This window comes from Parastagonospora nodorum (assembly GCF_000146915.1).
Source record: "Parastagonospora nodorum SN15 chromosome Unknown scaffold_5, whole genome shotgun sequence".
Lineage (NCBI taxonomy): Eukaryota > Fungi > Ascomycota > Dothideomycetes > Pleosporales > Phaeosphaeriaceae > Parastagonospora > Parastagonospora nodorum.
Window position 1 is genome coordinate 28,990 of NW_001884553.1, and position 25,691 is coordinate 54,680.

The window sequence follows — 25,691 nt, forward strand, 5'->3', positions numbered from 1 at the left end:
GATTAATTTTCTAAGCAGCAGGAGAAGGTAGCAGCAGTACTAGCAGATAATTTAGTATAATTTTCTAAGTTTGCAACTCTGCTGCGCGGGAGTTGCAAACTTGGAATTGTACATATAGATTCAGGCTTAGCATATACACCAATTATCCACATTTTAAGTTTGAGCTTAAAAGCTGCTTCTACGGGACTAGTCAGCTACGAAGCATAAAACACACCTCTCAATGCTTACCGTTCCTGATACCCTTATCTTTGAACGGACTCGGTAGTGTTCAATGAAGCGATTTTGGCACCCGGACATCCAAATAGAAAATAATTATTCTGTCGCTGTCTGAGCTGCATAGTTAGGGCATGTTGTACAATTATTTATGTACTACAATCGGGCGTTGCGCGAACCAACGTCTACATCTAGCACTCCGTCGATCACAACCCTGAGAACGACATCCTCCGCTAGTATAACGTCATGACACGCATCTCCAGGATCTACTCATGTCCAGGCTTCCAGTAATGTCTCCAATGATCTTCCTCGGACTCATGCGGCTGTCCGGAAACGCCTGCAGCAATCCTCAAAGCAGGCCATCGCCACGGCACCATGCTACCATTCCCGTGCTTCCTAGCCACCTCCACCATCGCAGCACCCCACATCGCTGGATGACGCGTGACGATCGGATCAAAGCCAAGGGGCGTTTCAACCGTGAGCAATTCAGTATCAAACCTGTTCGGATTCTTGCCCTGCGATTCTCCCATAAGAGTTTCCAGCGCAATCATGTACTTCACTGCTATCGAAAGCGGGACGCGCAGGACATCCAGGTCTCCCACGTCGGACCTCTCCAGAGGCAGCGCATGAGAAGCCATTTCATCGATGGAGATATCTCCTGGGACCCTCGTTTTAACAATGAGCACAGTTTGTTGTTCAGCAACCTTCTTCAAACTGACATATCCGTCATCCTCCTTCGAGAAAGTGGGCATCGTATCACACACTAGCAATACCTGAGGATACGATTTGTGCATACGATATTTTCCATCGTTAGGCTCATGCTCCTTTCCAAGCGCACAAAGTTCTTTGTGGATCTCGATGATTTCCCCCAGCGTCTTCGGACCCTGCTCCGCGATCCGCACCGGATTGGCCATAAAGTGTCCGTACTCTGGATTCCAATACTCGCCACAGTCATGGCGCCAGGCCTCGTATATAGCCGCAAAGACAATGCGGGGTGGGGAAGTCGAGTAAGACGAGGGCTCGAAGTACATGCAGGTTGGCTTGTTCCACATATCGCGATAGTGGTGATATATGGGAAAGCGGACAGGTGGGTTGTCGCCGAGAACAGTCAAGTATGGATCGTAAGATGACCAAATTGTGCGGCGGTTGAAACGGAAATGTTCTTCGCGATTGTGGTGCCAATACTCTATAAGATGTTGCTCAAGAAGGTAATCGTTTGAGGGGCTCGAGTGAAGGTTCGTGATCTTATGGTCCGTCATTTTGTGAGGATGAGTTTGGGAGAAAAAGGTTGAAGAGAAGAGAGCACGCATGATATGACCTTTCGATTGCGGAAATAGTGGTTGCCAATACTTCGGTACCATAGTTAGATGACGGTACCATGGTTAGATGACATATGGAGTTAGCTTCTACTAGTATGGCCGTCATCAGCGAACTCTACAACTATCTCAGGAATTCGAAGCTGCAATTTCATAGTCCTGCCATCGGCTGTTTTTGGTAGTTTGCGTTGTCGGTACAGTGTCTGAGCATCTTAGGAGACACGGTAGGTATGATTGTAGTTCACCAAGAAAAAATTACTTTCTTACCTAGGTAAAGATACGAGCAATAGAAGGAGTGTAGTAGATGCGGAGACTCTGTTGAGTCAACATCGACCTATCGAGCGATCTTACCATGGTACTAAACAGATCGCTAAGTCGATACTTTCCCGATTAAGTAAAGTCAGCGCCACAGTCGCCCATAACCTAACACGAGTACCGTAGAGTCTATTACAATTGAGGTAGAGATGACTGTTAGTTTAGAGGATATTTAGCTGCTCTACTACACCAAAGACATGTACCATGCAGGTGACGTGGTAGCAGCCGCAACACATAACGACAAAGATGCATCGTTCTTCCTTCACTAACATGGTCCTACAATTGAAGTTCTTTCACGATTGACCATATCGTCAGCTCTAAGACTGCGGTGCATCGGATCGCGATCCACTGGTCTCTCACCATCTTCTGCCAACTTCAAAGCCATCCCAAGAACCACACCCAGCCCCACTATCTACCACCGCCTATGCCAACCAGCGCGACTCTCATGATAGGCATTCATATCTTCGTCATTTCTCTTAAACCCGTGCATAAGCAAGCGAGCAATAGATTTACAGTAATATCCGAAACAATCCATGTTGGCCTTCATCACGCCAAGGTCGGATAACATCTGCTGCGTCTTCTGATAGCGTTGTCCCTCATTGTCCCACCACGCCTCAAAATGCTCAGGCTTGAAAACGGACTTGAGTTCCCACGGCTGGAGCGGTCTGTAGGACTTCGAGGCCACGTTGGTGAGGCCACGACACCAAGTTGTCCGGGTGAAGAGATCGAAGGAATGCATAGAGTCCAGATGCGAGCGCCATGCTGGAAATTTCCGGGCAGTTTTGACTAGGTCGTTTAAATGCAATGCCTCGTATTTGAACTTGTCGGCGCAGTGGAAGGAGATTTTGATGCTGGGGTGAGCGAGCAGGAAGCTGAGCAGCCACAGCATGTCGATGACTGGATCGTCCTTGGGTTCGCACGCAGTCATGTTCACCCGAAGCGCGCAGATGGCCTTGGCGGTTGCGTTGGCGAAGAAGGTTTGGAGGAAAGGCTGGACATGGCAGAGTGGGATCGGGACTGTAGCCTGCTGAAAGTACACAGGGAAGTACTCTGCTCGCGCTTTATGGCAGGAAGCTCTAATAGCGAAGGCATTGGCAAGGGATATCGCTGTAGAGTTTCGTATATCTTGTTGTGCAGCTCTGAGATGGAGGTTAGCGTGCAAGGGCGCGTGAAGTGTACACGCTATGATGCTCACCTCCTGGCAAGTTGTTGAAGCCTCTTCCAATTCTGGGGGAAAAGATTCCTAGACTCGATGTCTGTTTCGCAAGTTGGTCCATGATATCGCCTGAGTTGTGTCGCGGGTTGGTGTTCTTCCAATATTTTCGCGTTCTCCCTGGGAGACACAGGATTGTTCAGATTGAGAGCGTTATAAGTTCTGGAATGTAAAACCTTTGTGTTAGTGATTTTGTAGATGTAGATGCAGTAGCCTCGGTGCGCAAAATTCTTTGATATGCTAGGGTCTAAACCACGGTACCAAATTTCTTGGTGTAACTACCCAACGCAACACGCCTGTTTCTCAGACCAGGAGGCGGGCTAGGAAACTTACATGTCAACATTTAGATTAGGCTGTTATATAACTCATTAAACAGCATGATCCCTGCGTCTACTACGAAGACCGACGTTCCGCCAACATAGCAATTAGTGAGTCCTGATTCGCTTCCAGCCTCTGAATCCTGCTCTCCAATAAGTCATTTCGAGTCCTCAAAGAAGCATTTTGGGCGCGCAAGGCTTCCATCTCCGTCTCGTATCTGGCGACCTTTCTCTTCCACGTCTCTTCTTCGTTGTAGGGTTCTTGATTCGGGTTCCTTGAGAGGTCTGACAGCTCGCTTGGATACGGCGCAGTCTTGCTTAGACGTCGCTTCTTCGATGGTCCAGGCGCGGTAGAGAGGGTTCGGTCTGGCTGAGATGAATTTGCCATTGCAGGACCTGCGTTGGCCGCCGACGTAGCAATGGTCGGGATATTTGGTATTTCACAAGACGGAGAATGGGGTTCGGTCTGAAGTTCGAGCTGCGATCTAGCCTGCGATATGGTTTCAGAGTCTGCTTTAGCTTTCGCATTGGCCGGTGAATATCCATGTAATCTCTTCAAATGATCAACAAAATTGTCCTTGCGCTTGAAGTGTGGTGTAAGCGAGTATTTGCAATTGCTTTCAGGGCATGCAAGGAGCCTGTGTGCTGGGATTTGGTTGTGCGTTGTTTGTTTGTGGCGATGGAGCTCGCCTTTCGACCCAAATGATTGAGAACAGCCTGTGAAATTGCATGTTTTCCGGCTGTGGACTCTATCATCATGCTTCCTACACGTCTTTTGTAAGCCTATGTAGATTTTCGTCGCGGAGGACGCACTCTGTATCCAAAAGTTCAAGAAGGAAAGCACTTACTTCCAGTCAGATGGATGATCAAACGTCAAACCGCTACATTGGGTATGCTCGCAAGTCATAGAAACTTCCGGACGGTAGGGTGTAGGCTGCCGCGGCTGTTCAGACCCGCTTAGTGGCCTTGACGACGATGTCGATTGTTCCGCAAGGGTATTTGGTCTGTCAGTCGCCGTAGATGCAGACGGCACCAGTCCTGGATGGAACCCTGCCAGTTGCTCGTTGGCTAATCCTGGATGATAGCCACTGATCATCGGATATGTCGGTAATACCTCCATGTTTGATGTGAGATTCAAGCTACTGAATGCGTCTTTTGGGTCGAGCGCCACTCTGCGATCGGGACCACCTTTATACAGGCTCTGGTTCAAGGACGCAGCGTCCAGAGCTAGGTCCTGGAAGAAATCAGGCATGAAAAATGGGGTCGAAGCTTCGGTTGCAGCTGGTAACGTTGGTCGTTGTGCGATCGGATCTTGGTTGTACAGGGAAGGATCCTGATTGGAAATCTGAAATGGCCCGTCATTGATCCATTGAGGCCAATCTATATGGAAGTGATTAGCACGATGGAATCGTCACTTTTGTAATGCTCGCTCGTTCTTACCTATCATTGAGATATCCAGATTTCTGTCCAGTCCGGTGTCTTGTCTACCCGTTGGATCCACGTTGCCTTCGGGGGTATAGAACATCCAACAGACACCCCACAGCACAATCAGAGCTGGTCGGATGTTCCAGGGCATGGTTGTACACATCGGTTGATCATTGTCCGAGACGCCGGAAAATTTGCCGCACAGGAGAAGCAGCACAACGAGCATCTGCAGCCGGAGTGTCACATCTCTCATGAATCGCTCGAGACGCTCCATGGATCTCTCGGATTGTCGCTGTTCCAGCTCCGTCTGCCTCTGTTCTTCGTCCAGTGCATCTTCGACGGACAAAAGTTGCTCTAGTTGTTCTTTGACATTCTCAAAGTTCGTTTCCAGCAGGGCTCCATACGCGGACAGCTCATTCAGTCTCAACTGCGCGTTTCGAAAATTGGCCAGGAGGAGATCTTCCGCCGTTTGAGAGGGCGAGGTTGATTGCGCGAAAACGAATTCATTCGATGACCATAACTCCGACGTCGATAAAAATCCCTGGGCTCCTTGAAGTGCGCGATCCAGCTTGCCATCGGGTCCCAGGTAGTAACTCGACAGTTTGAAATCGAGAACTAGTTCCAAGTACCTTTTCAGGTAGTAGCTTCGCAGACTAAAGCGTCGACCCTGGCATTGCGTGCGGCGTCTACTGAACTCTGCCGTGGAAGACCAGAACTTCTCCAATTGTCCTCTCAATGTTGAGATACATGTCGACAGCTTTTCAAACTCATCACGACAATCTCTTCGGCTCTTCTCTTGGCTCTCCAGTCTTCTCTTCAGTAACTCAGTGGATAGGCGTATTTGAAGCTGTTCCTGTGATTTCCGCAATCTCTCGTTCAGTTCTTCAAAGGATATTTCAGACACGAAGTCCATACCCAGAGCGGCCGTACCCCCAGCTTTCATTTCACAAGCGTTCGTATCACAAGCGACCAGGCGGCAGGTGGCAATTCCGCGACGAATTCTCCCGATACCTATACGACGGAAACCGGGGCGTATCTCTCTGCGAATTGGGCAGGGCTTATCGTTGGAGTCCATGATCTCAGGAGTGTGTTGTAGAATCTCGAGCTGCACCACCAACAGTGTGCGAAGACAGCGCTTAACTTATAATGCAGCCATCGCGGGTTGAAAGGCTGTAAAGGCGAAGTCAGTTGGGCTACAGCCTGAGGCCAAGGCAATTGCGTGTCCTGATTCGGCGCTCGTTTAGGACATCTTCGCCTTTTCCGCGCCTTTTCCGCGCCACAGTTTTGCTTTTTTTGCCTTAATTCTAGGGCAAAGGAACACGGCGTCATCGCCCAACGGATGCTGCTAAAAACTTCCTCAGGCGGAACAGATTCTCTGAATCTGGCCTGATTGAATTGAATTCATCAGATGAGCTTCGAGACTGTCGGCATGAGAAGTGCTCGACTACGTGTCACCATGTCCGTTCGCCTGATGCTCGTATGCTGCCCATGCCCTAGTATCGCATGTTCACATTTACAGCGGAAAATGACTAGATTATGATGAATAGCAGGCCATCCTTTGGGCTGAAGGTTTGCGCAGTGTCTATAGGCTTCGACTGCTAGGCGCAGGACAGTTGTGTAGCTTCAGACTTTCAAAAGACATGGTTTGTTTCCTGTCGTAGTGATAAGCGGCAGTAAACACCTGGACGTTTCCTGATACTCAAATCTCAACGCGCGACAACTCTACGACAATAGAACTAACGTTCCTGATATCATAAGCGAATCGATATGGGCCAGTCTCCATGTCGACGGCGAGGATATGTAGCAGCGGATGGCCGGGGTTGTAAGCGTTGACATGGAAGAAGGAGCAAGGGTTGCGAAATGCGTATAGTTATGGTGGCCTTGTTCTGCAAACCAAACCTGGGCTCAATCAGTTCTCTTCAGGCGCAGTTCGGAGTACGATGGGGGATTGGTAAACACAAACTGAAAGACCAGTAGGTAGAGTAGACACTTCAACGTTCATAGCATTGCTATACCGGCTTCGTCGCATCCATGAAGTGACCACTACTCGCCCCTTTTGAGAAAGTCAATCAGAGACAGCCTACGACACGTTCGTTGTACAAACCAATCTTGAAAGTGGAAAACGTTCTGGCAGACCTAACACGATCAGCTGGTTAGCATCGCACCACCACAAAACGGCCGTGTTCTTAGTCCATCCACAACGTAGCGAGAATGTCAAAGTCTTGCAAATGAACAAAGGAATCTCAGAAGTCTTATTTGAGGGTACCTGACACTGTACAGAATATAGAACACACACGCTGCCGCATCTCGCTCCTCCCAATCCACCCAAATGCAAATCTGAACCACGCTTATTGGTTGGTCTTGCCCGATGTGTTTGGCTTGGGGATCTGGTCGAGAATGCTCTTCTGCTGCGGTGGGACATAGGCGATCTTTCGGGACTTGAGCGGTGCCCACTTGTATCTATGTGGTTGTCAGTTTTCGGGTGTCTAATTAACGTGAGTTAGCCTGCTCACCTCTTGACCCAGACGCTGAGGGCGAAAAGCACACTGGTGACGGCCAAGACCTTCCAGCCCATCTTCTTGCGGTCGTCCATCTCTGGCTCGGCAGTCCAGTTGAGGAACTCAACAACATCTTTGGCCATCTGCGAGGTTGAGGCCTTGGTTCCGTCGTCGTACTCGACCAAGTCGTCGTACAGGACACGAGCCATGGCAATGCCGGTACCGGGGAAGTAGGGGTTGAAGTTGAGGCCGTCCTGAACGACAGCGCCCGCGGGAGGCTCCTCAGGGTAACCGGTCAACAAGCTGAAGATGTAGTTGCAGCCGCCGTGGCGGGCCTTGACCATGAGCGATAGATCCGGGGGAAGAGCACCGTTGTTGGCAGCGCGGGCAGCCTCGTCGTTCTTGTAGGGCGCGGGCATGTAGTCGGACAGCTTTCCGGGGCGCTTCTCGATCTCGCCCTCGTTGTTGGGCTCGGTGTCGTACTCGTTCTCTTCGGCGAGGGCCTTGGCCTCGTCGACAGTCATGAACTGACCAACAACGGCTCGGTAGGGGACACGGGAAATGGAGTGGCAAGAGGCGCAGACCTCGCGGTAGACCTGGAAACCACGGCGGAGACTATGGTTCTGTTTAGGCGGGATGCTAGCATGTCGGATGCGGGACACTTACGCTCCGTGGTCAAATGTCTTGTGCCATTTCTCGTGCTGCCACGGGTACTGAGTTGGGTGCAGACTGTGGTGAGAAAATGTTAGCTGCCATTCCGCAATTCGCCGCCAAGCACTCGTCCGATGTCCCTCCACCACGTCCATGCACATATCCGGGGGCGCGACTCACCCTTCTTCAGCCGGTGTCATGGCGTCGACACTGCGGCCGTACATCTGCCAGTACCAGGCGGACGATCCGAGAGCGAAAACGGTAGCACCAATGGGGAGGGCGTTGTTCCTCAGCGTTGAGGAAGCTCCCTCGGTCGAAGTCGAAGCCGCGCGCTACATCATCCAATTCGTCAGCCATGCCATCAATTTGTATGTCTTCGCAGCCAGATCACATGATGCCGTCCGCAAGGAACGCATTGGAGCTCGCGGGCGGTGTTGGGCTGGGGAGGGTGTCGAGAGGCGTACCGAAGAGGTTCTGCTGGTGGCATTGCGGGTCGCGTTGCCGGCGGAGCGCGCCGTGCGCAGGGCTGATCGAGCCAACATGCTGAGTGTGAGCTGGCTCGGAGCGAGGAGGAGGTGGATCAATGGGGATCGTTGGCGATGGTGATAGAGGTGGAGTGGCCGGCCGCGACTTCTTGCAAATGTGAAGCTTGGCACGGCTAGTCAGCAAGAGCCCCATCGCCGTGATTGGCTGTCGCACCACACCACCATCAAATCCATGATTCCTGCATTTTCCGCGTGGGGAGCATCCTCATTTCCACTTTCGATGTTCGCTCTCATGCAATATGGCACATCATGCGATCCCAGATGGGCAAGATGGGCAAGTCCTAGCTCACCAGGTGATGGCCACCTCACTGCTGCCAGGAAGCACGCGTACATAAGTCGTGTCTCTTGACGATTTGGGTCGTATGCAAACCTCAACCATGTATGAAGGGATTGGTTTTCCTGGTGACGTATTGTCCCTAGAAGAATTCGAGCAAGACGCAAAGTCTGAACTTGCACGCGAGGTCTGGACAATTAAAGCAGTCCTCTTGGAATTACTTCACGCAATGAATTTCAGCAGTGCCGACTCAGAGGATTATGGCAGATGGAAGCCTGCAACTAATGGAGAAATCACCAAACCCTGCCATGGATTCATGATACTAGAAATATAAGGCAAGCTTCTGCCGTTCTTGGTCAAGGTTTGCCATTGGGAAATTGGGATCAAGTGTTTCGGGGACCTCACCCCCTACCAGTAGATTCAGACCGAGAGCAAGAAAGCTCGACCACAGGATCTTATGGGTTATATTGAAACTGTTCAACTACTGAAAGTGCTGCTAGACAAACGTGTCGTGGGGAAGATGCAGCGGGAGTTAAGCTTCTTTTTCCCCGCCTCGCCCCAATGCGCTCCTTCATCGAGCGTGGGTCTGAGAAGTGACCTCCCTGCGAACGACTATCTCATATTCTTCGGCCGACTTGGGCCTTGCGTATGGGTTACGTGCACAGCCCAGAATGGTCTGTCTGGAGCTGTTTGAACTTTTGAACCCGGACACCAAAGGTAAATTAGCAATGATGAAGTGGTGGCCACGAACCCAGGCATTCGACCCTTTACGACCTCAAGACGATAATTCGTCCGTCACACTTGGGAAGTAAATTCCTCCGCCTAGGCGACCTTGGAGATCCAGCCCAGTTGCCATACCCTTCGAACAAGAGACTGTGAAAATGCCGTATAGGAGGGCGAGAAGGTATGGTAGGAGGCTCACGAGGCGGTATGGGATTGACGGAGACTGCTTTGTGCTGGGCGGATAGTGCTCGCGGTCCATTGTAGTGTGCATCAACATCAGGTTCTACGGCAAACACTTCGTACTTCATCAAGCTCTGACGTGACGGTGAAAAATTATGTGGCAACTACTTCTATACCTCACCACTCATGGAGGAATGGTGGAGAGGCTCAAACGAGTGCTTGGTATTTTGTCTGGCAAGGGCTGACAAACGTGTTGCCAGAACATCCAGCACATCCGCTAATAGAGACGGTGCTAGGAGGACTGCCTTGCGTAGTTGGAGAAATCAGAGGATGACACGCAGCGGGGATTTATAGGCGAAGCGGCGGCTGGCGCGTGCGTCGTTAGCATTGTCGCATCTCTTGGCGATCACTCTTCTTTCGCAAACAGACATTAGCCAATTGAAGAGGCGCGCATTCTTCCTCATGCGCTGCTTCAGGCCAAATGGCGGTTGGCGCAGGGCGGACAATGCCCATGCTCTCTTCTCGTCCGGAGTGAAAGGGTCACCTGCCACCGCTCTTTCCCGCAGTCGGCGCTTGAACCCTCCTCGTCGGGAACTGCTACATACAGGCCGCCCCACGACAGCTGCTCCCACTATTTACCCCGCCAGACAAACACTCGCCCTTGACAACACCCTCCCCCGTCGAGCGCCCATATCGTCTCGACAGCCCACCCTCGTTGCCCAGAGACACTGCTCACATAGACGAAACATGTGCAAGCACTTTGGCGGCGAAGAGCATGGGTCGGCCACCATTGCTGCGGCGCGTGAAGTGCTGCCCACCAATGTCAAACCAATCCACTACGACTTGACCCTGGAGCCGAACTTTGAGGACTTTACCTATGAGGGTACCGTGGTTATTGAGTACGGTAGTGTCATGAGTATCAGAAAGTAGAGGGCTGACATGTATCTAGCTTAGATGTCAAGGAAGACACGACCTCAATCTCACTCAACACGAACGAACTCAAGATCCACACCACCAAGATCACCGCAGGCGACCAGGTCATCTCAGAGTCGCCCACCGTCTCCCACGATGCAGACTCGCAGACCACCAAGGTCAGCTTCGACCAGACCATCTCCAAGGGCAGCAAGGCGAAGCTCACCATGACCTTCTCCGGGATCCTGAACGACAACATGGCTGGCTTCTACCGGTCGTCGTTCAAGGCAGCGGACGGCTCGACCACCTACATGGCCACAACACAAATGGAGCCGACCGATGCACGACGGGCGTTCCCCTGCTTCGACGAGCCGGCGCTGAAGGCCAAGTTCACTGTCACCCTCGTCGCGGACGACAAGATGACATGTCTGAGCAACATGGACGTGGCGTCTGAGAAGACGGTGGACTCCAAGGTCACGGGCGGCAAGCGCAAGGCCACCACCTTCAACCCCACGCCCCTCATGTCGACCTACCTCCTCGCCTTCATCATCGGAGAGCTCAACTACATCGAGACGAACAGCTTCCGCAAGCCCGTCAGAGTGTATGCGCCCAAGGACAGGGATATCGAGCACGGCCGATACTCGCTTGAGCTTGCAGCAAAGACTCTGGCATTCTACGAAAAGACGTTTGACAGCGAATTCCCGCTGCCAAAGATGGACATGGTTGCCATTCCCGACTTCAGTGCCGGCGCCATGGAGAACTGGGGTCTTGTTACGTACCGCGTTGTCGATCTGCTCATGGATGAGAAGAACAGCGGCGCCGCAATGAAGCAGCGCGTAGCCGAGATCGTGCAACACGAGCTGGCACATCAGTGGTTCGGCAATCTGGTAACCATGGACTTTTGGGATGGCTTGTGGCTAAACGAGGGATTTGCAACATGGATGTCTTGGTACTCCTGCAACGTCTTTTACCCCGACTGGAAAGTCTGGGAGGGCTATGTTACTGACAACCTTGCCGGCGCGCTGTCATTGGACTCGTTGCGCAGCAGTCATCCTATCGAGGTTCCTGTCAAGCGCGCGGACGAGATCAACCAGATCTTCGACGCCATCTCGTACTCCAAGGGCTCCAGTGTCATTCGCATGATCTCAAAGTACATTGGCGAGGAGACATTCATGGAGGGTATCCGTCGCTACCTGAAGAAGCATGCCTACGGAAACACCGAGACTGGCGACCTGTGGGCTGCATTGAGCGAAGCTAGCGGCAAGGACGTCGGCAAGGTCATGGACATCTGGACCAAGAAAGTCGGCTTCCCCGTCGTCACCGTCACCGAAGGCTCCGACTCGATCCACCTGAAGCAAAATCGCTTCCTCCGCACTGCCGATGTCAAGCCTGAGGAGGATCAGACTCTCTACCCTGTCTTCCTTGGACTGCGAACGAAGGACGGCGTCAACGAGGACTTGACTCTCTTTGACCGCGAGGCTAACTTCAAGCTAAAAGACATGGATTTCTTCAAGCTGAATGCCGATCACTCCGGTATCTACCGAACTTCGTACACGCCAGAGCGGCTGCGAAAGCTTGGTGTGGCTGCCAAGGAGGGTCTTCTCACGGTCGAGGACAGGGCTGGTATGATTGCCGATGCCGGTTCTCTGGCTGCTTCAGGATACCAGAAGTCGTCAGGCATCCTATCGCTTCTTGACAGCTTCAAGAGCGAGCCCGACATGGTTGTCTGGCAGGAGATTACGGGCCGCATTGGCTCCCTCCGTGGCGCCTGGATGTTCGAGGATCAGTCCATTAGGGATGCTCTCAAGCAGTTCCAACTGGACCTCGTCAAGGACAAGGCGCACGAGCTGGGCTGGACGTTCAGCGAGAAGGATGGGCACATTGAGCAGCAGTTCAAGAGCCTGATGTTCGGCGCCGCTGGTATCTCTGGCGACGAGGAAATCACCAAGGCTTCCTTTGACATGTTCAACAAGTTCAAGGCCGGCGACAAGACCGCCATCCACCCCAACATTCGCGGTAGCGTGTACGCCATCGTCTTGGCAAAGGGTGGCAAGGAAGAGGTAAGCCCTCAGAGACTCTGTGGTTGAACAATACTAACTTTATACAGTACGACGCGCTTATCAACGAGACTCTTCACGCCGCCACCGCTGACGAGCGCAACTCTGCCCTGCGCTCTCTCGGCCGCGCCAAGTCACCCGAGCTCATTCAGCGCACACTTGACTTCGCACTGAGCAAAGATGTCAAGGGTCAAGACATCTACCTGCCAATCTCTGCCCTGCGATCCCACCCCGAGGGCTGCCATGCACTCTGGAAATGGGTCAAGGACAACTGGGAGGAGCTCGAGAGGAGGCTACCACCTAGCTTGAGCATGTTGAGCTCTGTCGTGTCGATTTGCACGTCGACCTTTACCCATCGCGAGCACATTGAGGACATCAAGTCGTTCTTCGCAAACAAGAGCACGAAAGGGCTTTGATATGTCGTTGTCGCAGAGCTTGGAGTCGATTGGCGCGAAGGCGGCGTGGTTAGAGAGGGATGGTGAGGATGTTAAGCAGTGGTTGAAGGAGCACAAGTACCTGTAGAGGCTTAGCCATATACTCCACTCATACGTTGGTTTTTTTATAGACTCCCCAGCTAGCTCATTAGCTCATGGCTATATAGACCATACAGGATACAAAATAGACAATTCAAAAGAAGCTACCCGAGCTTTCTCTCCATCTTGTATTCAGTTTCAGTCTACGGCATGCTCCGTTCTATCCACAATTGGTGGAAAGTGGGGCCTTGTAGTGAGAACGCGAGCACGTGAGAGCGCGCTGGGAATTGACGAACTTTAAACTTTGCGAAGCGAGAGGTTACCTTTCAATTACCAACCACGACACACCCCCACATCACCTCTACGGAAACAGTGGCGTCCAACGGATCAGAGTCGCCTAGCAAGTCAAATACGCTCTCGCGCGGAAATGGAAGCCGAAGACGTCCCAGCAGCGCAACCCAACGATGGTACCATTGTGATACCCAATGCGACACGCGCAACATTGCTAATTGATTTCTGTAGACGATACTTCCTCCTCCGATGACGACTTTGGCCCAGCGCTACCTTCCTCCGCGCCGAAAAAGAAGAAGCGAAAGCTCCCATACGAGAAGCTCTATGTAGCAGCCCTACCAACGTCGCAACGGTACTTCAAGTCGCTCATGCACCGCGAGCAGCTCAGCTTCACCACACTTGACCCCGCACACCGACTTCCTTGATTACGAGCTCCGTCGACGGCGTCGTCAAGTTCTGGAAGAAGGACTTTGGCGGCGTCGAGTTTGTGAAGGAGTTCAGGGCGCATACGGGCGAGATACGCAGTGTGAGCGCGAGCGCGGATGGGCGCAGCTTTGCGACTGCGGGCGCGGATAATACGGTTAAGATCTTCGATGTGGTCACGTTTGACCTGCTGGCTATGCTGAGTCTGGATTATAGCCCCAAGGCGGTGTGCTGGGTGCATGGTCGGGGTGCGAGTTTCCCGCTTTTGGCGGTTAGTGAGGAAGAGAAGGGCTGGATTCGCATGTATGATGGGCGAGGCGAGAATCTGGAGCCTTTGCAGACGCTCAAGGCTATTCATCGCGCGCCGGTGACGCTGATGGCGTATAACAATGCGTACGATTGTGTGGTCAGCGTGGACCAGGGAGGCATGGTGGAGTACTGGCGACCGAGCGGCGTGTACGAGAAGCCAGACAACGTCTGGTCACTGAAGAGCTCGACAAATCTCTTCGAGTTCAAGAAGGCCAAAAGCGTCCCATCCACTCTCACAGTCTCCCCCACAGGCAAGCAATTCGCAACATACTCGTTCCCCGACCGCAAGATCCGCATCTTCGAATTTGCAACCGGAAAGCTATACCGCACCTACGACGAGTCCATCGAAACAATCACCACCATGCAACAAGCCGGCACCGCCGTCCAGCACCTCGAAGACATGGAATTCGGCCGCCGAATCGGTATCGAGCGCGACCTCGACCAGCCCACCGTCCGCCCGCGCTGCAACGTCATCTTCGACGAAACAAGTAACTTCATCCTCTACGGCAGCATGTACGGCGTCAAAGTCCTCAACACACTCACCAACAAACTTGTCAAACTCTACGCCCAAGACGAGCCCTTTCGGCCCCTGCACCTCGCTCTGTACCAAGGCCAGCCTGAAAAGAAAGGCATTGTCACCGTCGAAATGGCCGCGTCTGAAAACCCCTTACTCCAAGAAGCAGAGGCGCGCGACGCTATGCTCGTCTCCACGGGCGTGGGTAAAGTCCGCTTCTACATGTTCACCAACGACGCCAACGCATCCAAATCCTCGCGTGACGTACACAACGAAAAACCGCGCGCCGCGCAGAAATCCAAATCCGACTCCCAAGCCCTCGCTGCATCCGGCACCAGCGCCGTCCTACACACCACCCTCGGCGACATCACGCTCCTCCTCCTCCCGTCCATCGCGCCCAAAGCCGTCGAAAACTTCACCACGCACGCGCGCCGCGGCTACTACAACAACGTGATTTTCCACCGCGTGATCCGCAAGTTCATGATCCAGACGGGCGACCCCTTGGGCGACGGCACGGGCGGCGAGAGTATCTGGGGCAAGGAGTTTGCAGACGAGTTTAGCAAGGAGGTGCGGCATGATCGGCCGTATGTGCTGAGTATGGCGAATGCGGGGCCGGGGACGAATGCGAGTCAGTTTTTTATTACGACGGAGAAAGCGGTGAGTGCTACTATTTCCTTTCTCGTGATGGTTGGAGTGTGAGGATGAATGCTAACGTGTGATGATTAGCCCTGGCTCGACGACAAACACACAATCTTCGGGCGCGCGGTGGCGGGCATGGATGTCGTGCATAAGATTGAGAATGCCAAAGTGTACAAGGAGAAGCCCGAGGAGGATATCAAGATTATTAGTATTTCGATATCGTGAGATGCTTGGAGTATGCCGAAGGGTTGGGCGCGTCGAGATCATGAGAAGTATTGGATGAAGAATCAGGTATGGCTCGTGGCGAATGGCAAGTGACGAGACAATGGCAGCTTCACGCTTCACCACACACACATGATGAGTCTTGCTTATGCCTACTTTCTGTATTCAATCTGTGCTATACGCGCTTGCTAATCCATCCACCCCGCCCAACCCTCCCACCTTCCCTTCCCTTCCCTTCCCACCCAGCCCATAAACTCCATCCCACCCCCAATCCAAAACATAAAAAAACGCCAGACAAAACCCACAGCGCACAAAAACCATGGTATCATATGCAAGTTGTGTTATTCTCAATGATTCTCTGCGCCCTTGAGAAAGAAAGAAAGAATCCCAATCCCATTGCAAAGAGGAACGCAATACCCTATGATGCCCCCTTGATTAAAAAGAAAGAAGGAAGAAAAAGTGCGGGAAAAAGTGGAGAGATGGTCGAAACGCCCATGTCTCAAAAACGCCGGAGAAAATGCTACGCTGTCGTTTGCGCGGTTGGGGAAAATGGCAGGTGTGTATTGTGTTCTGTTGTGTTTGCGTGCGGGAGGGTGATGGCTTATCTCGCCGTGCCTTGGGATGAAGGAGAGCCGCGACTCGATGGAAGGCCAGCAGGCGCGCTCGTGATGGAGTTGCGTTTCTGCGCCTTTTGGATTTCGATTTTTTTCTTGAGGGTCTTGTGGCGGCGCTGGATTTCTTCGAGGACTGTTGGGTGTTAGAACTAGCTTTCAATAGAATATGTGATTTGGAGTAACTTACGTCTCTGGATCGACTGCCTATCCTCCGTCTCCAGGCCGTTGATCTCCTCAGTGTCAAGCTTGCGGCTGCCGCTTTCTTCTTCGTCTTCAAGAATGGCTTCGAGCATGGCGGCGGCAGTGGAGTAGTTGATGTCGCAACTGGGGAGGTTGTGGCCGGTGAGTTCGTCGACGGCGGCAGATCTGCTCATCTCGATGGCGCGGTCGTACATGAGCTTTTCTGCTGTGATGCCGGTCGTGAGAAGAATGTTCTCGGCTGAGCCTACGGTAGTGGCGGAGCCTGAAGCAGCAGAGAGATTCTGGGGGTGGCTAGGATGGTCTGTCGGCAGGTGCTGTTGAGCCTGCTTCAACTTGCGAGCGATGATCTCGGACTTGACGCAGCACTCATTGAAGCGATCGCGAACCCATGATACAACACGGTTCAGGCGCTCAGCAATAACTGCTGCACGGCTGGCTGCTTCGGGCGACAAGCTGCCGCGTCGATGCTTGTTCCAGTAGCTGCCAGCAACATCCATAGACTTGTTGAGCAGGGCAAGTGTCTTGACATAGAGCACGAGAGCCTCTTCTGCAATGGTGACTATCGTATCAGGCGTGAGATCGTCGTCGTCGTCGTCCTCGATGACGTCTGTGCTCGGCTTTCGACGCACTCCGCCTGGACCGATGCCCAAACCCTCGTCGCTCGGCGCAACAGGAACCAGCTGCTTGTACTTGACCTCAGCAAATCCGTAGATGACATAACTCAACTGAGCCAGCTCCTCGATCTTCTTGACGGTCGTTGCGGCCTCATCTTTCGTCGTGACCTGGTCGTTGTCGCCAACAAGTAGCAGGCTGCTCTGAGCAGCAGGATAAGTTGGAAATGCCGAGTATCCCTGAGGTGGAGAAACTCCTTTCATGACTGGCGGCGAGAGTCCAAGGCCACGGATGCTGACCATGTTCATAGCCTTTGTCAGTGCCGAAGTAGCGCTTTCAAAACTAGGACGATATGGTCGTCGACGCTCGTAAGATCCAGCTCGCTGATGGGTCAAAGATGGCTGACGCTGAATCTGAATTGCTTTTGAAGGCGCTGTGGCTCCGGTGGTTGAAGTTGGAGCTCCTTGTGTAGTCGAGCGCCGTTTCATGGTATCGCGCTGAGATACGCGGTCACGTTGCGTTTGCGGACTTCCCACAGCAATCTCATCCGCCAAGGCATCTATCTCCACCCTCCGCTTCTCCACAAACACGAATCCATCATCCAGAGCAGCATCTTGTGCAGCTCGTTCAGCGGCTTCACGCATACCGCCTGCTTCAGTCCGCCGCTCACGTTCCGTATCTTTCAGGCTTGAAGGCACCGGCGCTTGGTCGTCTCGTGAGTATCGACGCCTGTGTCCCGCCATGGCTTGCTCTGACAACGGCATTTGACGAGCAGGGGCAGTGGCAGCATTGGTAAGTACGGGGCGGCGCTGCTCACGAAGAGGGGCATGCTCCTCGATTGGCTCAATCGGAGCATTACTGCCTCGCCGCATCGACAAAGTTCGAGGTGGAGTGCCCGCAGCTTGCGCGCTTGAAGGCCGAGACATGGGCCTCGAGGGTGGGGTACTTCCCATACCAGTTCGATCTCTGGGTGAGCGCGAGTACGGGCTATCTGAAGGACGACGATCCATTTCTACCGGCATTTTCTGGACTCTCTTAGGCGGCTCCACTGGCGGCTCAGGCTCCGAAGCTTGCATAGCCTGCGGGAGATCTTCATCGACCATGTCCGGAATCTCCTCACGAATCACTGGATCCGAGAAGAAGCTGTCATACGACATGCGCTCCGTGGGTTTGCGCTTCAACAGTGCGCGAATCAAGTTCTTCATGGCCCTACTACAGACGATACCCTCCGGAAACCTAATGTGGTCCTTGCGCTCTTCAATCTTCCTCAGCAGCTCGACATGATTGTTTGCCCTAAAGGGTGGCCTCGCACACATCATCTCGAACAAAACCGTTCCTACCGACCACAGATCCGCCTTGGCGTCGTACTTCTCGTACCGCAGGATTTCCGGGGCCATGTACAGCGGAGAACCACACAGCGTCTCGGCCAGAGAGGTGGTTGGTAGGATCCTGGCGAAGCCGAAATCAGCAATCTTGAGCATGGGCAGTGATTCTATTCCTGTTGCCGGGAGCAACGAGCTCGCATCAGCGGCTAGAGGCATGCGCTCCAGTGTTCCGCTCTGCGAGTAGTACACGGACGACGGATTCAGCAAGAGATTCTGCGGCTTCAGATCACGGTGGATGTAGTTCTTGGACCTCAGGAACTCGAGGGCACTAGCCATCTGTTTCGCGAAATGCCGCACGATGACTTCGTTGAGGCCTCCTACAGCCGGGTTGGGGTACTTCTCAATCATGCGCTGCGTCTGGGGGTGGTTGACGAGGTCCGCGCGCTTCTTGATGAAGGCAGAGAGGTCTCCGAGCTCGCAGAACTCCATGATGATGTGCATGCGGGATGGCGTCTCGTGGCAGTCGATGAGCGACACAATGTGCGGGTGGTGCAGGCTGCGAAGGATGGAGATCTCGGAAACGAGGTTGTCCTTGAGCTTCTTGTTGAGCTTGTTCATGTTGACCGACTTGATAGCCACCGACTGTCGCTTCTCCTGCTGGGTGTTAGCTGCCACTCGTCCCAAGCCACCTCAGACGACGAATCACGTACAATGTGGATGCCCCGGTACACCTCCGCGAAGCTGCCCTTGCCGATGTGGTCCATCCGCTTGAACTTGCCGATGATCTGCTCTGCCGCCGCAGACGAAGATGGCGACGCACCCGAGCGGCGCGGGGCGTAGGGATTGGATGGCGTGGCCATGATGAAGGCGCTGGCCGACCAGCCGGGGCCCGTCTCCTTCTGGCGTGTGCCCGGTGCTGCGACTACCAACAGAGATGTGGATATAGCGTGGCCGTGATGTTGTTACACATGGGCTGGTGCCGGCGTGGAGGGTCGGTCGAGGGTGGTGGTGGGTGGAGTGCGTAGGATGGACGTGGTATGCGGTGCTGGACGTGTGCTGGGGGAGAGTTGTAGTGTTGCTGCGGTACGTGGGAGCGGCTCTGGGCTAGTCGTGTTGTCGTTCGCTCAGTGAGGCGGGAAGGCGGTTGTCATAAACGTCAGGCCGGCGCTGGGGCCTTGGAGGCGTGCTGGGGTATCGATGCGTGAACGAATGCAGGAAAGCGGGCGATGGAGCGGGTTGGTGCAGGGAGGCGGACTGCACAGGGGTGGAAGGCGAATAAAGGGAACTATAGAGAAGGAAAGGGAACGGGCAGACGGGGGAGAAGAGGAGACGAGCTGCAAGAGGTGCTGGAGCGTGTGAAGCGTCCTGGAGTCATGCTCAGGTCGATGGCCGGCCACGAGGGGTTTAGCGGGGACTGTGTGGAGCTAATCGGCCGGGGATCTGTGACCTAGCTTTCCTTATCCTTATCAACGCGACGCGCGAAGCAACACCGGATGGCACTGCGATCGAGAACGAGAGCGAGAAGAACGCAAAAGCCGCCTACGCAGCTGCACACCGCCGTCCTTTTCTTGGGCGCTCCTCGCGGTGCTCCTCACCCTCGTGGCGCATCCACCGGCACGAGTGCATCCCCCGGGCAGCGTACGCCAGCCAGGAACCATGTCATGTGGTCGCTGAATGACGGTTTCGCACGCAATTCGCCGTGCTTTCGCGCCCTGTGCCACTCACACAATGTACCTTTTCCCCTCCGCACCAGTGCCATGACCGCAGCAGCCGATCACACACCTTCGCAGCTGCGCAACACACCCTGATGTCGTCGCGGGTTGCTGGATTGAGCACCTGCAGCGCGACTTGGTGCCGATGCAGCCAATCAGCGCCGACGAGCCTTTCACACCTCGACAGCTTATCGTGGGGTAATCTATGCTCGCAGCATCTGTGTGCCCCCAGTTGCTTGATAGGCCCAGTGCGCGCCGACCCCTCACCCATTATCACAGCTCTGCCGATAATCATGGAGCCTTCCGGATCTTCGCGAGAGCTGCCTATACGTCCTGCGCAGTCTGGAATCTCACGTACGCGAGTCTCGCGCGTCCCCATGATCCCTGCACATGCTGCTGCGTGAGTACCGCTACGCCTTTCCCGTTGCGGACCATGACGTTCGCCATCCACTTTTGCGACTGCAGAACAGCAGGTCTGGCGATCTACCTACCCAACACATCGACTGCCCGTACCGGACGATCAAACAAGCGTCCACGAGATAACGTTGGGGCGCTCAATCACCCTGTAGCTACGGCAACCAGCGGCTCCATCCCGACATGCGCCATGTTCAGCCTCGCCAAGCCCATGTCACTTTCACCTCCAACAAAGACGTGACCAAACAGCCTCTCAATATGACTGTACCAGAGACATACGAAGAGCCATCTACGTCATCTTGTCTCTGCAATCATGCACGCAATACGGCCCTGCGCAAGCCTCCTGGCGGTGACACCAAAAAGCGTCCACGTGAACGGCCCGCGTGTCTAGCCTGGCACTGCACTTGAGCCTCAAGATCTCGATAATCTACAAAGAACCGGATTCCCGCTCTTCTTTCGTGGCAAATGCCTCCATGGCTGACACCGTTTAGTGAATGCCTGATATTGCGTACCTGCATGCGGCTCTACAGCCTGACACCTCTAACTAGTATCCACAATACAACAGGTACTATCACGTTGTCGTTGCCGCCCGTCAGCACCGCCTCGTTGAGACTTGCGCCTGCTGCACATAATGCCGCCTTGAGCGTCGTGACCACTGCGTCTCGCGTCCAGTCACCCATCGACTTGTGATGCCCGCCCCAGCCAAACGCCAGCCACGCTTTTCCAAATACCAGCCCCAGCGTGACAGCGACAGCAAATGCCAGACTGCCCTCCAGTGACTTGCCGCCAGCCCACGGCCATTTTCGTCGTCCGTACCGCCGTCCGATGAGAGACGCAGCTGCGTCACCCATGCCCACGCAAATCACACCAGCCAGCATACTCACATCCCTACTCTTGACATTCCAATCTTCCCACGGCTCCTCGCCTACCCGCTCGATGCCCGCGAGACTCAACCACAGCGGAATCGCACACCCGATCAGCAAGAAAATATGACTAACCACCACGGGTCCTCTTAGGTCCCTCCCATCCACATACGGCGTGAGGAACTTGGCAATCGGCTTCGACAGCGGGGGTAGTTGAGACGCGCGAATGAGGTCGAGCAGCAGGAAAATGGCGAGTACCAGCGCGAGCGCCAGCGCCACGAAGCACGGATCGATGAAGATTGTCGGCAACAGCATGGCCACCATCGTCCCGTGAAACACCTTCCTCCGCGTATCCACCTCCACGACTGCAGAGAGACTGAACACACTAACCAGCCCCAGCGCAATCGTGCCCGCGCAGTACGCCGCGAGGACTAATCTCGCATTCGCCTCACCCACCACCACATGTCGCAGATACTCGACAAACACCAGCGGTTCTTCTTTCTGGTGAATCATCTCATGATCAATAAGCGGCGGTAGTGTGATCCACCCATCTAGATCCCAGTTGTACACCTCCCACCGCACGCGCGGTATATGGCCGAAGAGGTAACTCACTGCCCACCCAAACGGCTCGTGCGCGTGTAGACTCGTAGTGCCGATGAGATGGCGTATCGGACCTAGTATCATCACCACGACGACGAGGTAGAAGTACCCCGCGTACGCCCATTTGCGGATCGTAGCCTGAGCCGGCGTGAGACTGAGGTACGACTGTGCAATCGACTTTGAGCGTTTGCGTTGTACATAGCGGTGCGCGGAAGTGTGGTCTTGCGCCGCAGGTGTGGGCAGCGTATTTCGACGTTGGCGCTTGGAATTAGGGCTCGGGGGTTTAGATTCCACAGCTGAATGGGGTTCTGCATTGCCATTCATATTTCGCCTGAATGAATCGAGTATGTTGACTTTGAGGCTTTTCGTCTTGTGCAACATATTCGTGTCCTTTGCCAGCAGTGGGTCATCTTCGTCTGCGTCGCTGTCAGCCCCCCTCCTGGTCTCAGCGCTGTGCGCGCGCGAGCGCAGACTCGTGTCTAAGAGCTTCAAAAAAGACTGGGTGTTCGCAATTGCCTGGCCTGCTCTTCGTAATCTCCAGCGCGGGATGCGAGCGAGTGCAACGCCCCATTTGAGTACTTTTCCACATGTGACGAATAGGCCTACGCCGCCGAGCCACATCAGTATCTTGAGGATACTGGCCTGCGGACTGTCGGCGAAGAGGAGGAGGTTGATCAGCCCGATGGAGAGGAGGTGGAGTTCTGTCGGTAACAAACTCGTTGTTGTGAGGTAATAGAGTGGTGGAAGGAGGGCTTGGTGTAGGGCGAATAGCATGACGAGGGTTTCTGGGTCGAAGTTGGCTTGTTCGAATAGAAGAGTGGTGTTTTGGAGTTGGTTTTGCGCAGCAATTAAAGGCAGTATAGACAGCAGCCAATGCAAATTCGAATATCCGAGTGTTGCTTGTTTGAAAGGTATCAAGCGTGCTGGAAGGGCGGCTAAAGCGAGTAAAATATTCGGAAGTAATGGTGTGGGAAACGAAGCGAATAAGGAAATGCTTATTAAAACGGGTAGAGTGGTTGGGTATAATATCGTCGCTGGGTCGAAAGCAGCAGGGACATGTATGCGTTTCCGCAGTCGCAGATTCGAGGGATTCCCGCGGCGCCAGGAGTAATAGAATACGCGGAGTGGATAGAGAGCGAGGAGGGAGAGTATGACGAGGGTATAAGTTATGAGTTCGACTGTAATACATGTTAGTCCCATTGGAATCGCATATGGTATGGGAGGACGTACCTCGATGTCCCCTCAATAGTCCCTCCCAACATGCACACCCTCCAACTGCAAGCACCCCAATCACAACGAGCAACGCCGTCTCAGTAGTCCGTCTGACAAGTTCCATCCGCCTTCTTTGTAAGTATTTCTGTCTCGCAAGCCGCGCTTCTTCATCCGTCGCACCATCCCCGCGCCTACTCCTCTTCTTCTCCGCAAAGTACTCCTCGCTATACTTGCGCCCCTCATCGTCAATCTGGTTCGGCGTGAGCAGCGGACTCCGCGCGCCCTCTCTTAATCCCTTGTGCAGTCGTAATGGTGGCGGGGGCAGCGCCTTGACAAATGTGTATGCCTCGTCGTCTGCTTCCGTGCCGCTTTCGCTCGGCGATTGGGACTGCGACGGGACTTTCCTGCGCTTGCGGCCATTTCGTGAATTATGCCGTGTCGCGGGTACTGAGCGATCGGTGCGGATCTCGTCTCTATGGCGCAAGTAGGGGTGTGGAGAGCGGCGGAAGAGTTCGAGGGATTCGATTTCAGACGTCGTGGGCGCATCGAGGCGCGTGTCTAGGGGTTCGGGGGATTGCGACATGATTTCGGATTTGTAAATTCACTTTTAATGTTTTTCCGCGACTATCGACGTCTTAAGCGCAGCCTTCATTGGTGACGCATGCGCAAGAGTGAAAGTTGCGCGTACTCGGAAGTGGTGCCGTGGGCGCAGCTGTTGAGCTCCCTTGACCTCAACGAAGCACAAAAACAGTCGATTGTAATTTGTCGGCAGCGAGTGGTTGCGAGATGGGAAAAGAAATCAAGAAAAGCATAGCCCCAGCGACTCCGTGTCCACAGCCATGAATACGATCGCTCGGTTGTCCGATTCTCACATGTTTGGTGGCCTGGCGACTTTGAGAACGGGCTGACGTTGCGGCTCCACTCTTTCGGAATGCTCGCGGAACCGTCACTGCGCTTCCCTGCACCGCATCATGCACGTGATACTTTCCTTACCTTGACGTTGCACATGAGTAAGATGCAACATGATCCAGACGTTTTGAGGAAATCACGACCTGGGTTGACAGCAACCCATTCCTCCAAAGTCAAGAAAAGCGGGAGGTCTTTGAAAGCTAGTTGGGGGAGCAAAAATGGCATTATTCTGCGCCCTTCTATTCTGTTATCATACATAAGGGTGTACTTGCATCACTGAGGGTGGCCTTCAGTAGGCGCCGTTCCTCAAAGCCAGCCAGAAACAGACCCTACAACTTCTGGTACTCGAGCTTGCCTTCCAGCTTCTTTGACTCGGCCATCTTTCGCACAGCCTTGTTGAAATCATCCTGGTTGATCGCATCGCGGTAGTCCTTGATAGCAAACAGGCCGCTGCAGTTCGTTAATATCTGTGCAGCACATGCGATTGACCAAACTTACGCTTCTGTAACCACGTTTCGCAAATCGGCACCGTTGAAGCCGTCGCTCATCTTGACTATGCTCTCGAAGTCAATCTCACCGTCTGTGACCACGCTTGAGGCGTGAATCTTCATGATCTCGAGACGTCCAACCTCGTTGGGCAGCGGGATCTCGATCTTCCTGTCCAGACGACCAGCACGGAGAAGAGCAGGGTCGAGGGTATCCGGTCGGTTTGTGGCCATGATAATCTTGGTCTGTCCGAGGTAGTCGAAACCGTCCAGCTGGTTGAGCAGCTCCATGAGCGTACGCTGGATCTCTCGATCTGCTGATGTACCCTCTGAGAATCTTCGTCCACCAATCGCATCGATTTCGTCCATGAAGATGATGCAGGGCTCGTGCTCCTTGGCATAGCCGAACATCTCACGGATGAGACGCGCCGACTCTCCAATGTACTTGTCGACGATGGCTGACGAGACGACCTTGAGGAAGTTGGTTTCCAGACTGCTTGCTACCGCTCGCGCCAGAAGTGTCTTTCCTGTACCGGGCGGGCCGTAAAGTAGCACACCCTTCGGTGGCTTGATCCCTACTCTCAGGAAGAGTTCGGGGTTCTTCAGCGGCAGCTCGATGACCTCTCGCAGTTCTCTGATCTGCTCGTTCAGGCCACCAATACCGCCGAAGCTGACTTGTCCGGGGTCCTCCAAAGACATGTTGTAGACGAGGGGATCGACTTCGCGGGGTAGCATGCGCATGATGGTGAGTGTGGTCATGTCGAGCGCGACACGTGTCCCTTGCTTCAACTTCACCTTGTCGACCTTGGACCGACATCCAACGACATAGCGGGGTCCTGATGATGCCTTGACAATGACTGCGATATGTTAGTAGGTAGCCAAGGACGATCATGTGTCTTCAGACATACACCTCTCCTCATCCAGCTGCTTCAGCACCTCTCCTATTATCTGTCCCACACTCTGTAGCGCCTTGATGTTGTCCTCTGATACGTCAAAGTCGTGCTGCAGGCCCTTGATGTCTAACCGCAGCGACTTGAGCTTTGCCTCCCATTCTCTTGACTCCAGAAGCTTGCCCTTGTACTGCTCGAGGGCATGCTCGCGCTCGGGATCGCCGCTGCCGCTCATGGTGATGGTGTGTTTGGTGTTCGGGGGTCCGAGAGGCGAGCTTAGGCGGTGGTGCTGCGTAAACACCGGAGTTTGCGGCGGCGGTGAACGGGTCCTCTTGGTGAGGGTG

The 25,691-nt window shown here is 53.8% G+C and overlaps 11 protein-coding genes across 11 annotated transcripts; 3 read left to right on the forward strand and 8 right to left on the reverse strand.

The window, feature by feature from the left end:
• Nucleotides 1-479: 479 nt before the first annotated feature.
• Nucleotides 480-1,472, reverse strand: SNOG_03337 (hypothetical protein; the record flags this gene model as incomplete). Its single annotated transcript, XM_001793853.1, has 1 exon — nt 480-1,472. The coding sequence occupies one exon, from the start codon at nt 1,470-1,472 to the stop codon at nt 480-482; it is 993 nt and encodes a 330-aa protein (XP_001793905.1).
• A 784-nt stretch (nt 1,473-2,256) lies between these two features.
• SNOG_03338 (hypothetical protein) lies at nt 2,257-3,121 on the reverse strand (the record flags this gene model as incomplete). The annotated part of the gene is made up of 2 exons (XM_001793854.1): nt 2,257-2,951; nt 3,040-3,121. The coding sequence occupies 2 exons, from the start codon at nt 3,119-3,121 to the stop codon at nt 2,257-2,259; spliced, it is 777 nt and encodes a 258-aa protein (XP_001793906.1).
• Nucleotides 3,122-3,450: 329 nt separating this feature from the next.
• On the reverse strand, nt 3,451-5,874 carry SNOG_03339 (hypothetical protein; the record flags this gene model as incomplete). Its single annotated transcript, XM_001793855.1, has 3 exons — nt 3,451-3,991; nt 4,223-4,754; nt 4,815-5,874. The coding sequence occupies 3 exons, from the start codon at nt 5,872-5,874 to the stop codon at nt 3,451-3,453; spliced, it is 2,133 nt and encodes a 710-aa protein (XP_001793907.1).
• A 1,154-nt stretch (nt 5,875-7,028) lies between these two features.
• On the reverse strand, nt 7,029-8,561 carry SNOG_03340 (hypothetical protein). Its single transcript, XM_001793856.1, has 5 exons — nt 8,413-8,561; nt 8,129-8,280; nt 7,964-8,026; nt 7,313-7,912; nt 7,029-7,259 (listed from the first exon to the last, which is right to left on the reverse strand). The coding sequence occupies exons 1-5, from the start codon at nt 8,488-8,490 to the stop codon at nt 7,148-7,150; spliced, it is 1,005 nt and encodes a 334-aa protein (XP_001793908.1). The 5' UTR covers nt 8,491-8,561; the 3' UTR covers nt 7,029-7,147.
• A 1,028-nt stretch (nt 8,562-9,589) lies between these two features.
• SNOG_03341 (hypothetical protein) lies at nt 9,590-9,749 on the reverse strand (the record flags this gene model as incomplete). The annotated part of the gene is made up of 2 exons (XM_001793857.1): nt 9,590-9,640; nt 9,690-9,749. The coding sequence occupies 2 exons, from the start codon at nt 9,747-9,749 to the stop codon at nt 9,590-9,592; spliced, it is 111 nt and encodes a 36-aa protein (XP_001793909.1).
• Nucleotides 9,750-10,417: 668 nt separating this feature from the next.
• On the forward strand, nt 10,418-13,055 carry SNOG_03342 (hypothetical protein; the record flags this gene model as incomplete). The annotated part of the gene is made up of 3 exons (XM_001793858.1): nt 10,418-10,569; nt 10,620-12,642; nt 12,690-13,055. The coding sequence occupies 3 exons, from the start codon at nt 10,418-10,420 to the stop codon at nt 13,053-13,055; spliced, it is 2,541 nt and encodes an 846-aa protein (XP_001793910.1).
• Nucleotides 13,056-13,494: 439 nt separating this feature from the next.
• SNOG_03343 (hypothetical protein) lies at nt 13,495-14,264 on the forward strand. The gene is made up of 2 exons (XM_001793859.1): nt 13,495-13,579; nt 13,635-14,264. Exons 1-2 carry the CDS (start codon nt 13,540-13,542, stop codon nt 13,826-13,828), a joined length of 234 nt encoding a protein of 77 aa, XP_001793911.1. The 5' UTR covers nt 13,495-13,539; the 3' UTR covers nt 13,829-14,264.
• Nucleotides 14,265-16,111: 1,847 nt separating this feature from the next.
• Nucleotides 16,112-19,122, reverse strand: SNOG_03344 (hypothetical protein; the record flags this gene model as incomplete). Its single annotated transcript, XM_001793860.1, has 3 exons — nt 16,112-16,257; nt 16,312-18,930; nt 18,969-19,122. 3 exons carry the CDS (start codon nt 19,120-19,122, stop codon nt 16,112-16,114), a joined length of 2,919 nt encoding a protein of 972 aa, XP_001793912.1.
• Nucleotides 19,123-20,267: 1,145 nt separating this feature from the next.
• Nucleotides 20,268-20,629, forward strand: SNOG_03345 (hypothetical protein; the record flags this gene model as incomplete). The annotated part of the gene is made up of 2 exons (XM_001793861.1): nt 20,268-20,374; nt 20,440-20,629. 2 exons carry the CDS (start codon nt 20,268-20,270, stop codon nt 20,627-20,629), a joined length of 297 nt encoding a protein of 98 aa, XP_001793913.1.
• Nucleotides 20,630-20,912: 283 nt separating this feature from the next.
• On the reverse strand, nt 20,913-23,646 carry SNOG_03346 (hypothetical protein; the record flags this gene model as incomplete). Its single annotated transcript, XM_001793862.1, has 2 exons — nt 20,913-23,029; nt 23,082-23,646. 2 exons carry the CDS (start codon nt 23,644-23,646, stop codon nt 20,913-20,915), a joined length of 2,682 nt encoding a protein of 893 aa, XP_001793914.1.
• Nucleotides 23,647-24,176: 530 nt separating this feature from the next.
• SNOG_03347 (hypothetical protein) lies at nt 24,177-25,582 on the reverse strand (the record flags this gene model as incomplete). Its single annotated transcript, XM_001793863.1, has 3 exons — nt 24,177-24,422; nt 24,471-25,314; nt 25,366-25,582. The coding sequence occupies 3 exons, from the start codon at nt 25,580-25,582 to the stop codon at nt 24,302-24,304; spliced, it is 1,182 nt and encodes a 393-aa protein (XP_001793915.1). The 3' UTR covers nt 24,177-24,301.
• Between the last annotated feature and the right edge of the window lie 109 nt (nt 25,583-25,691).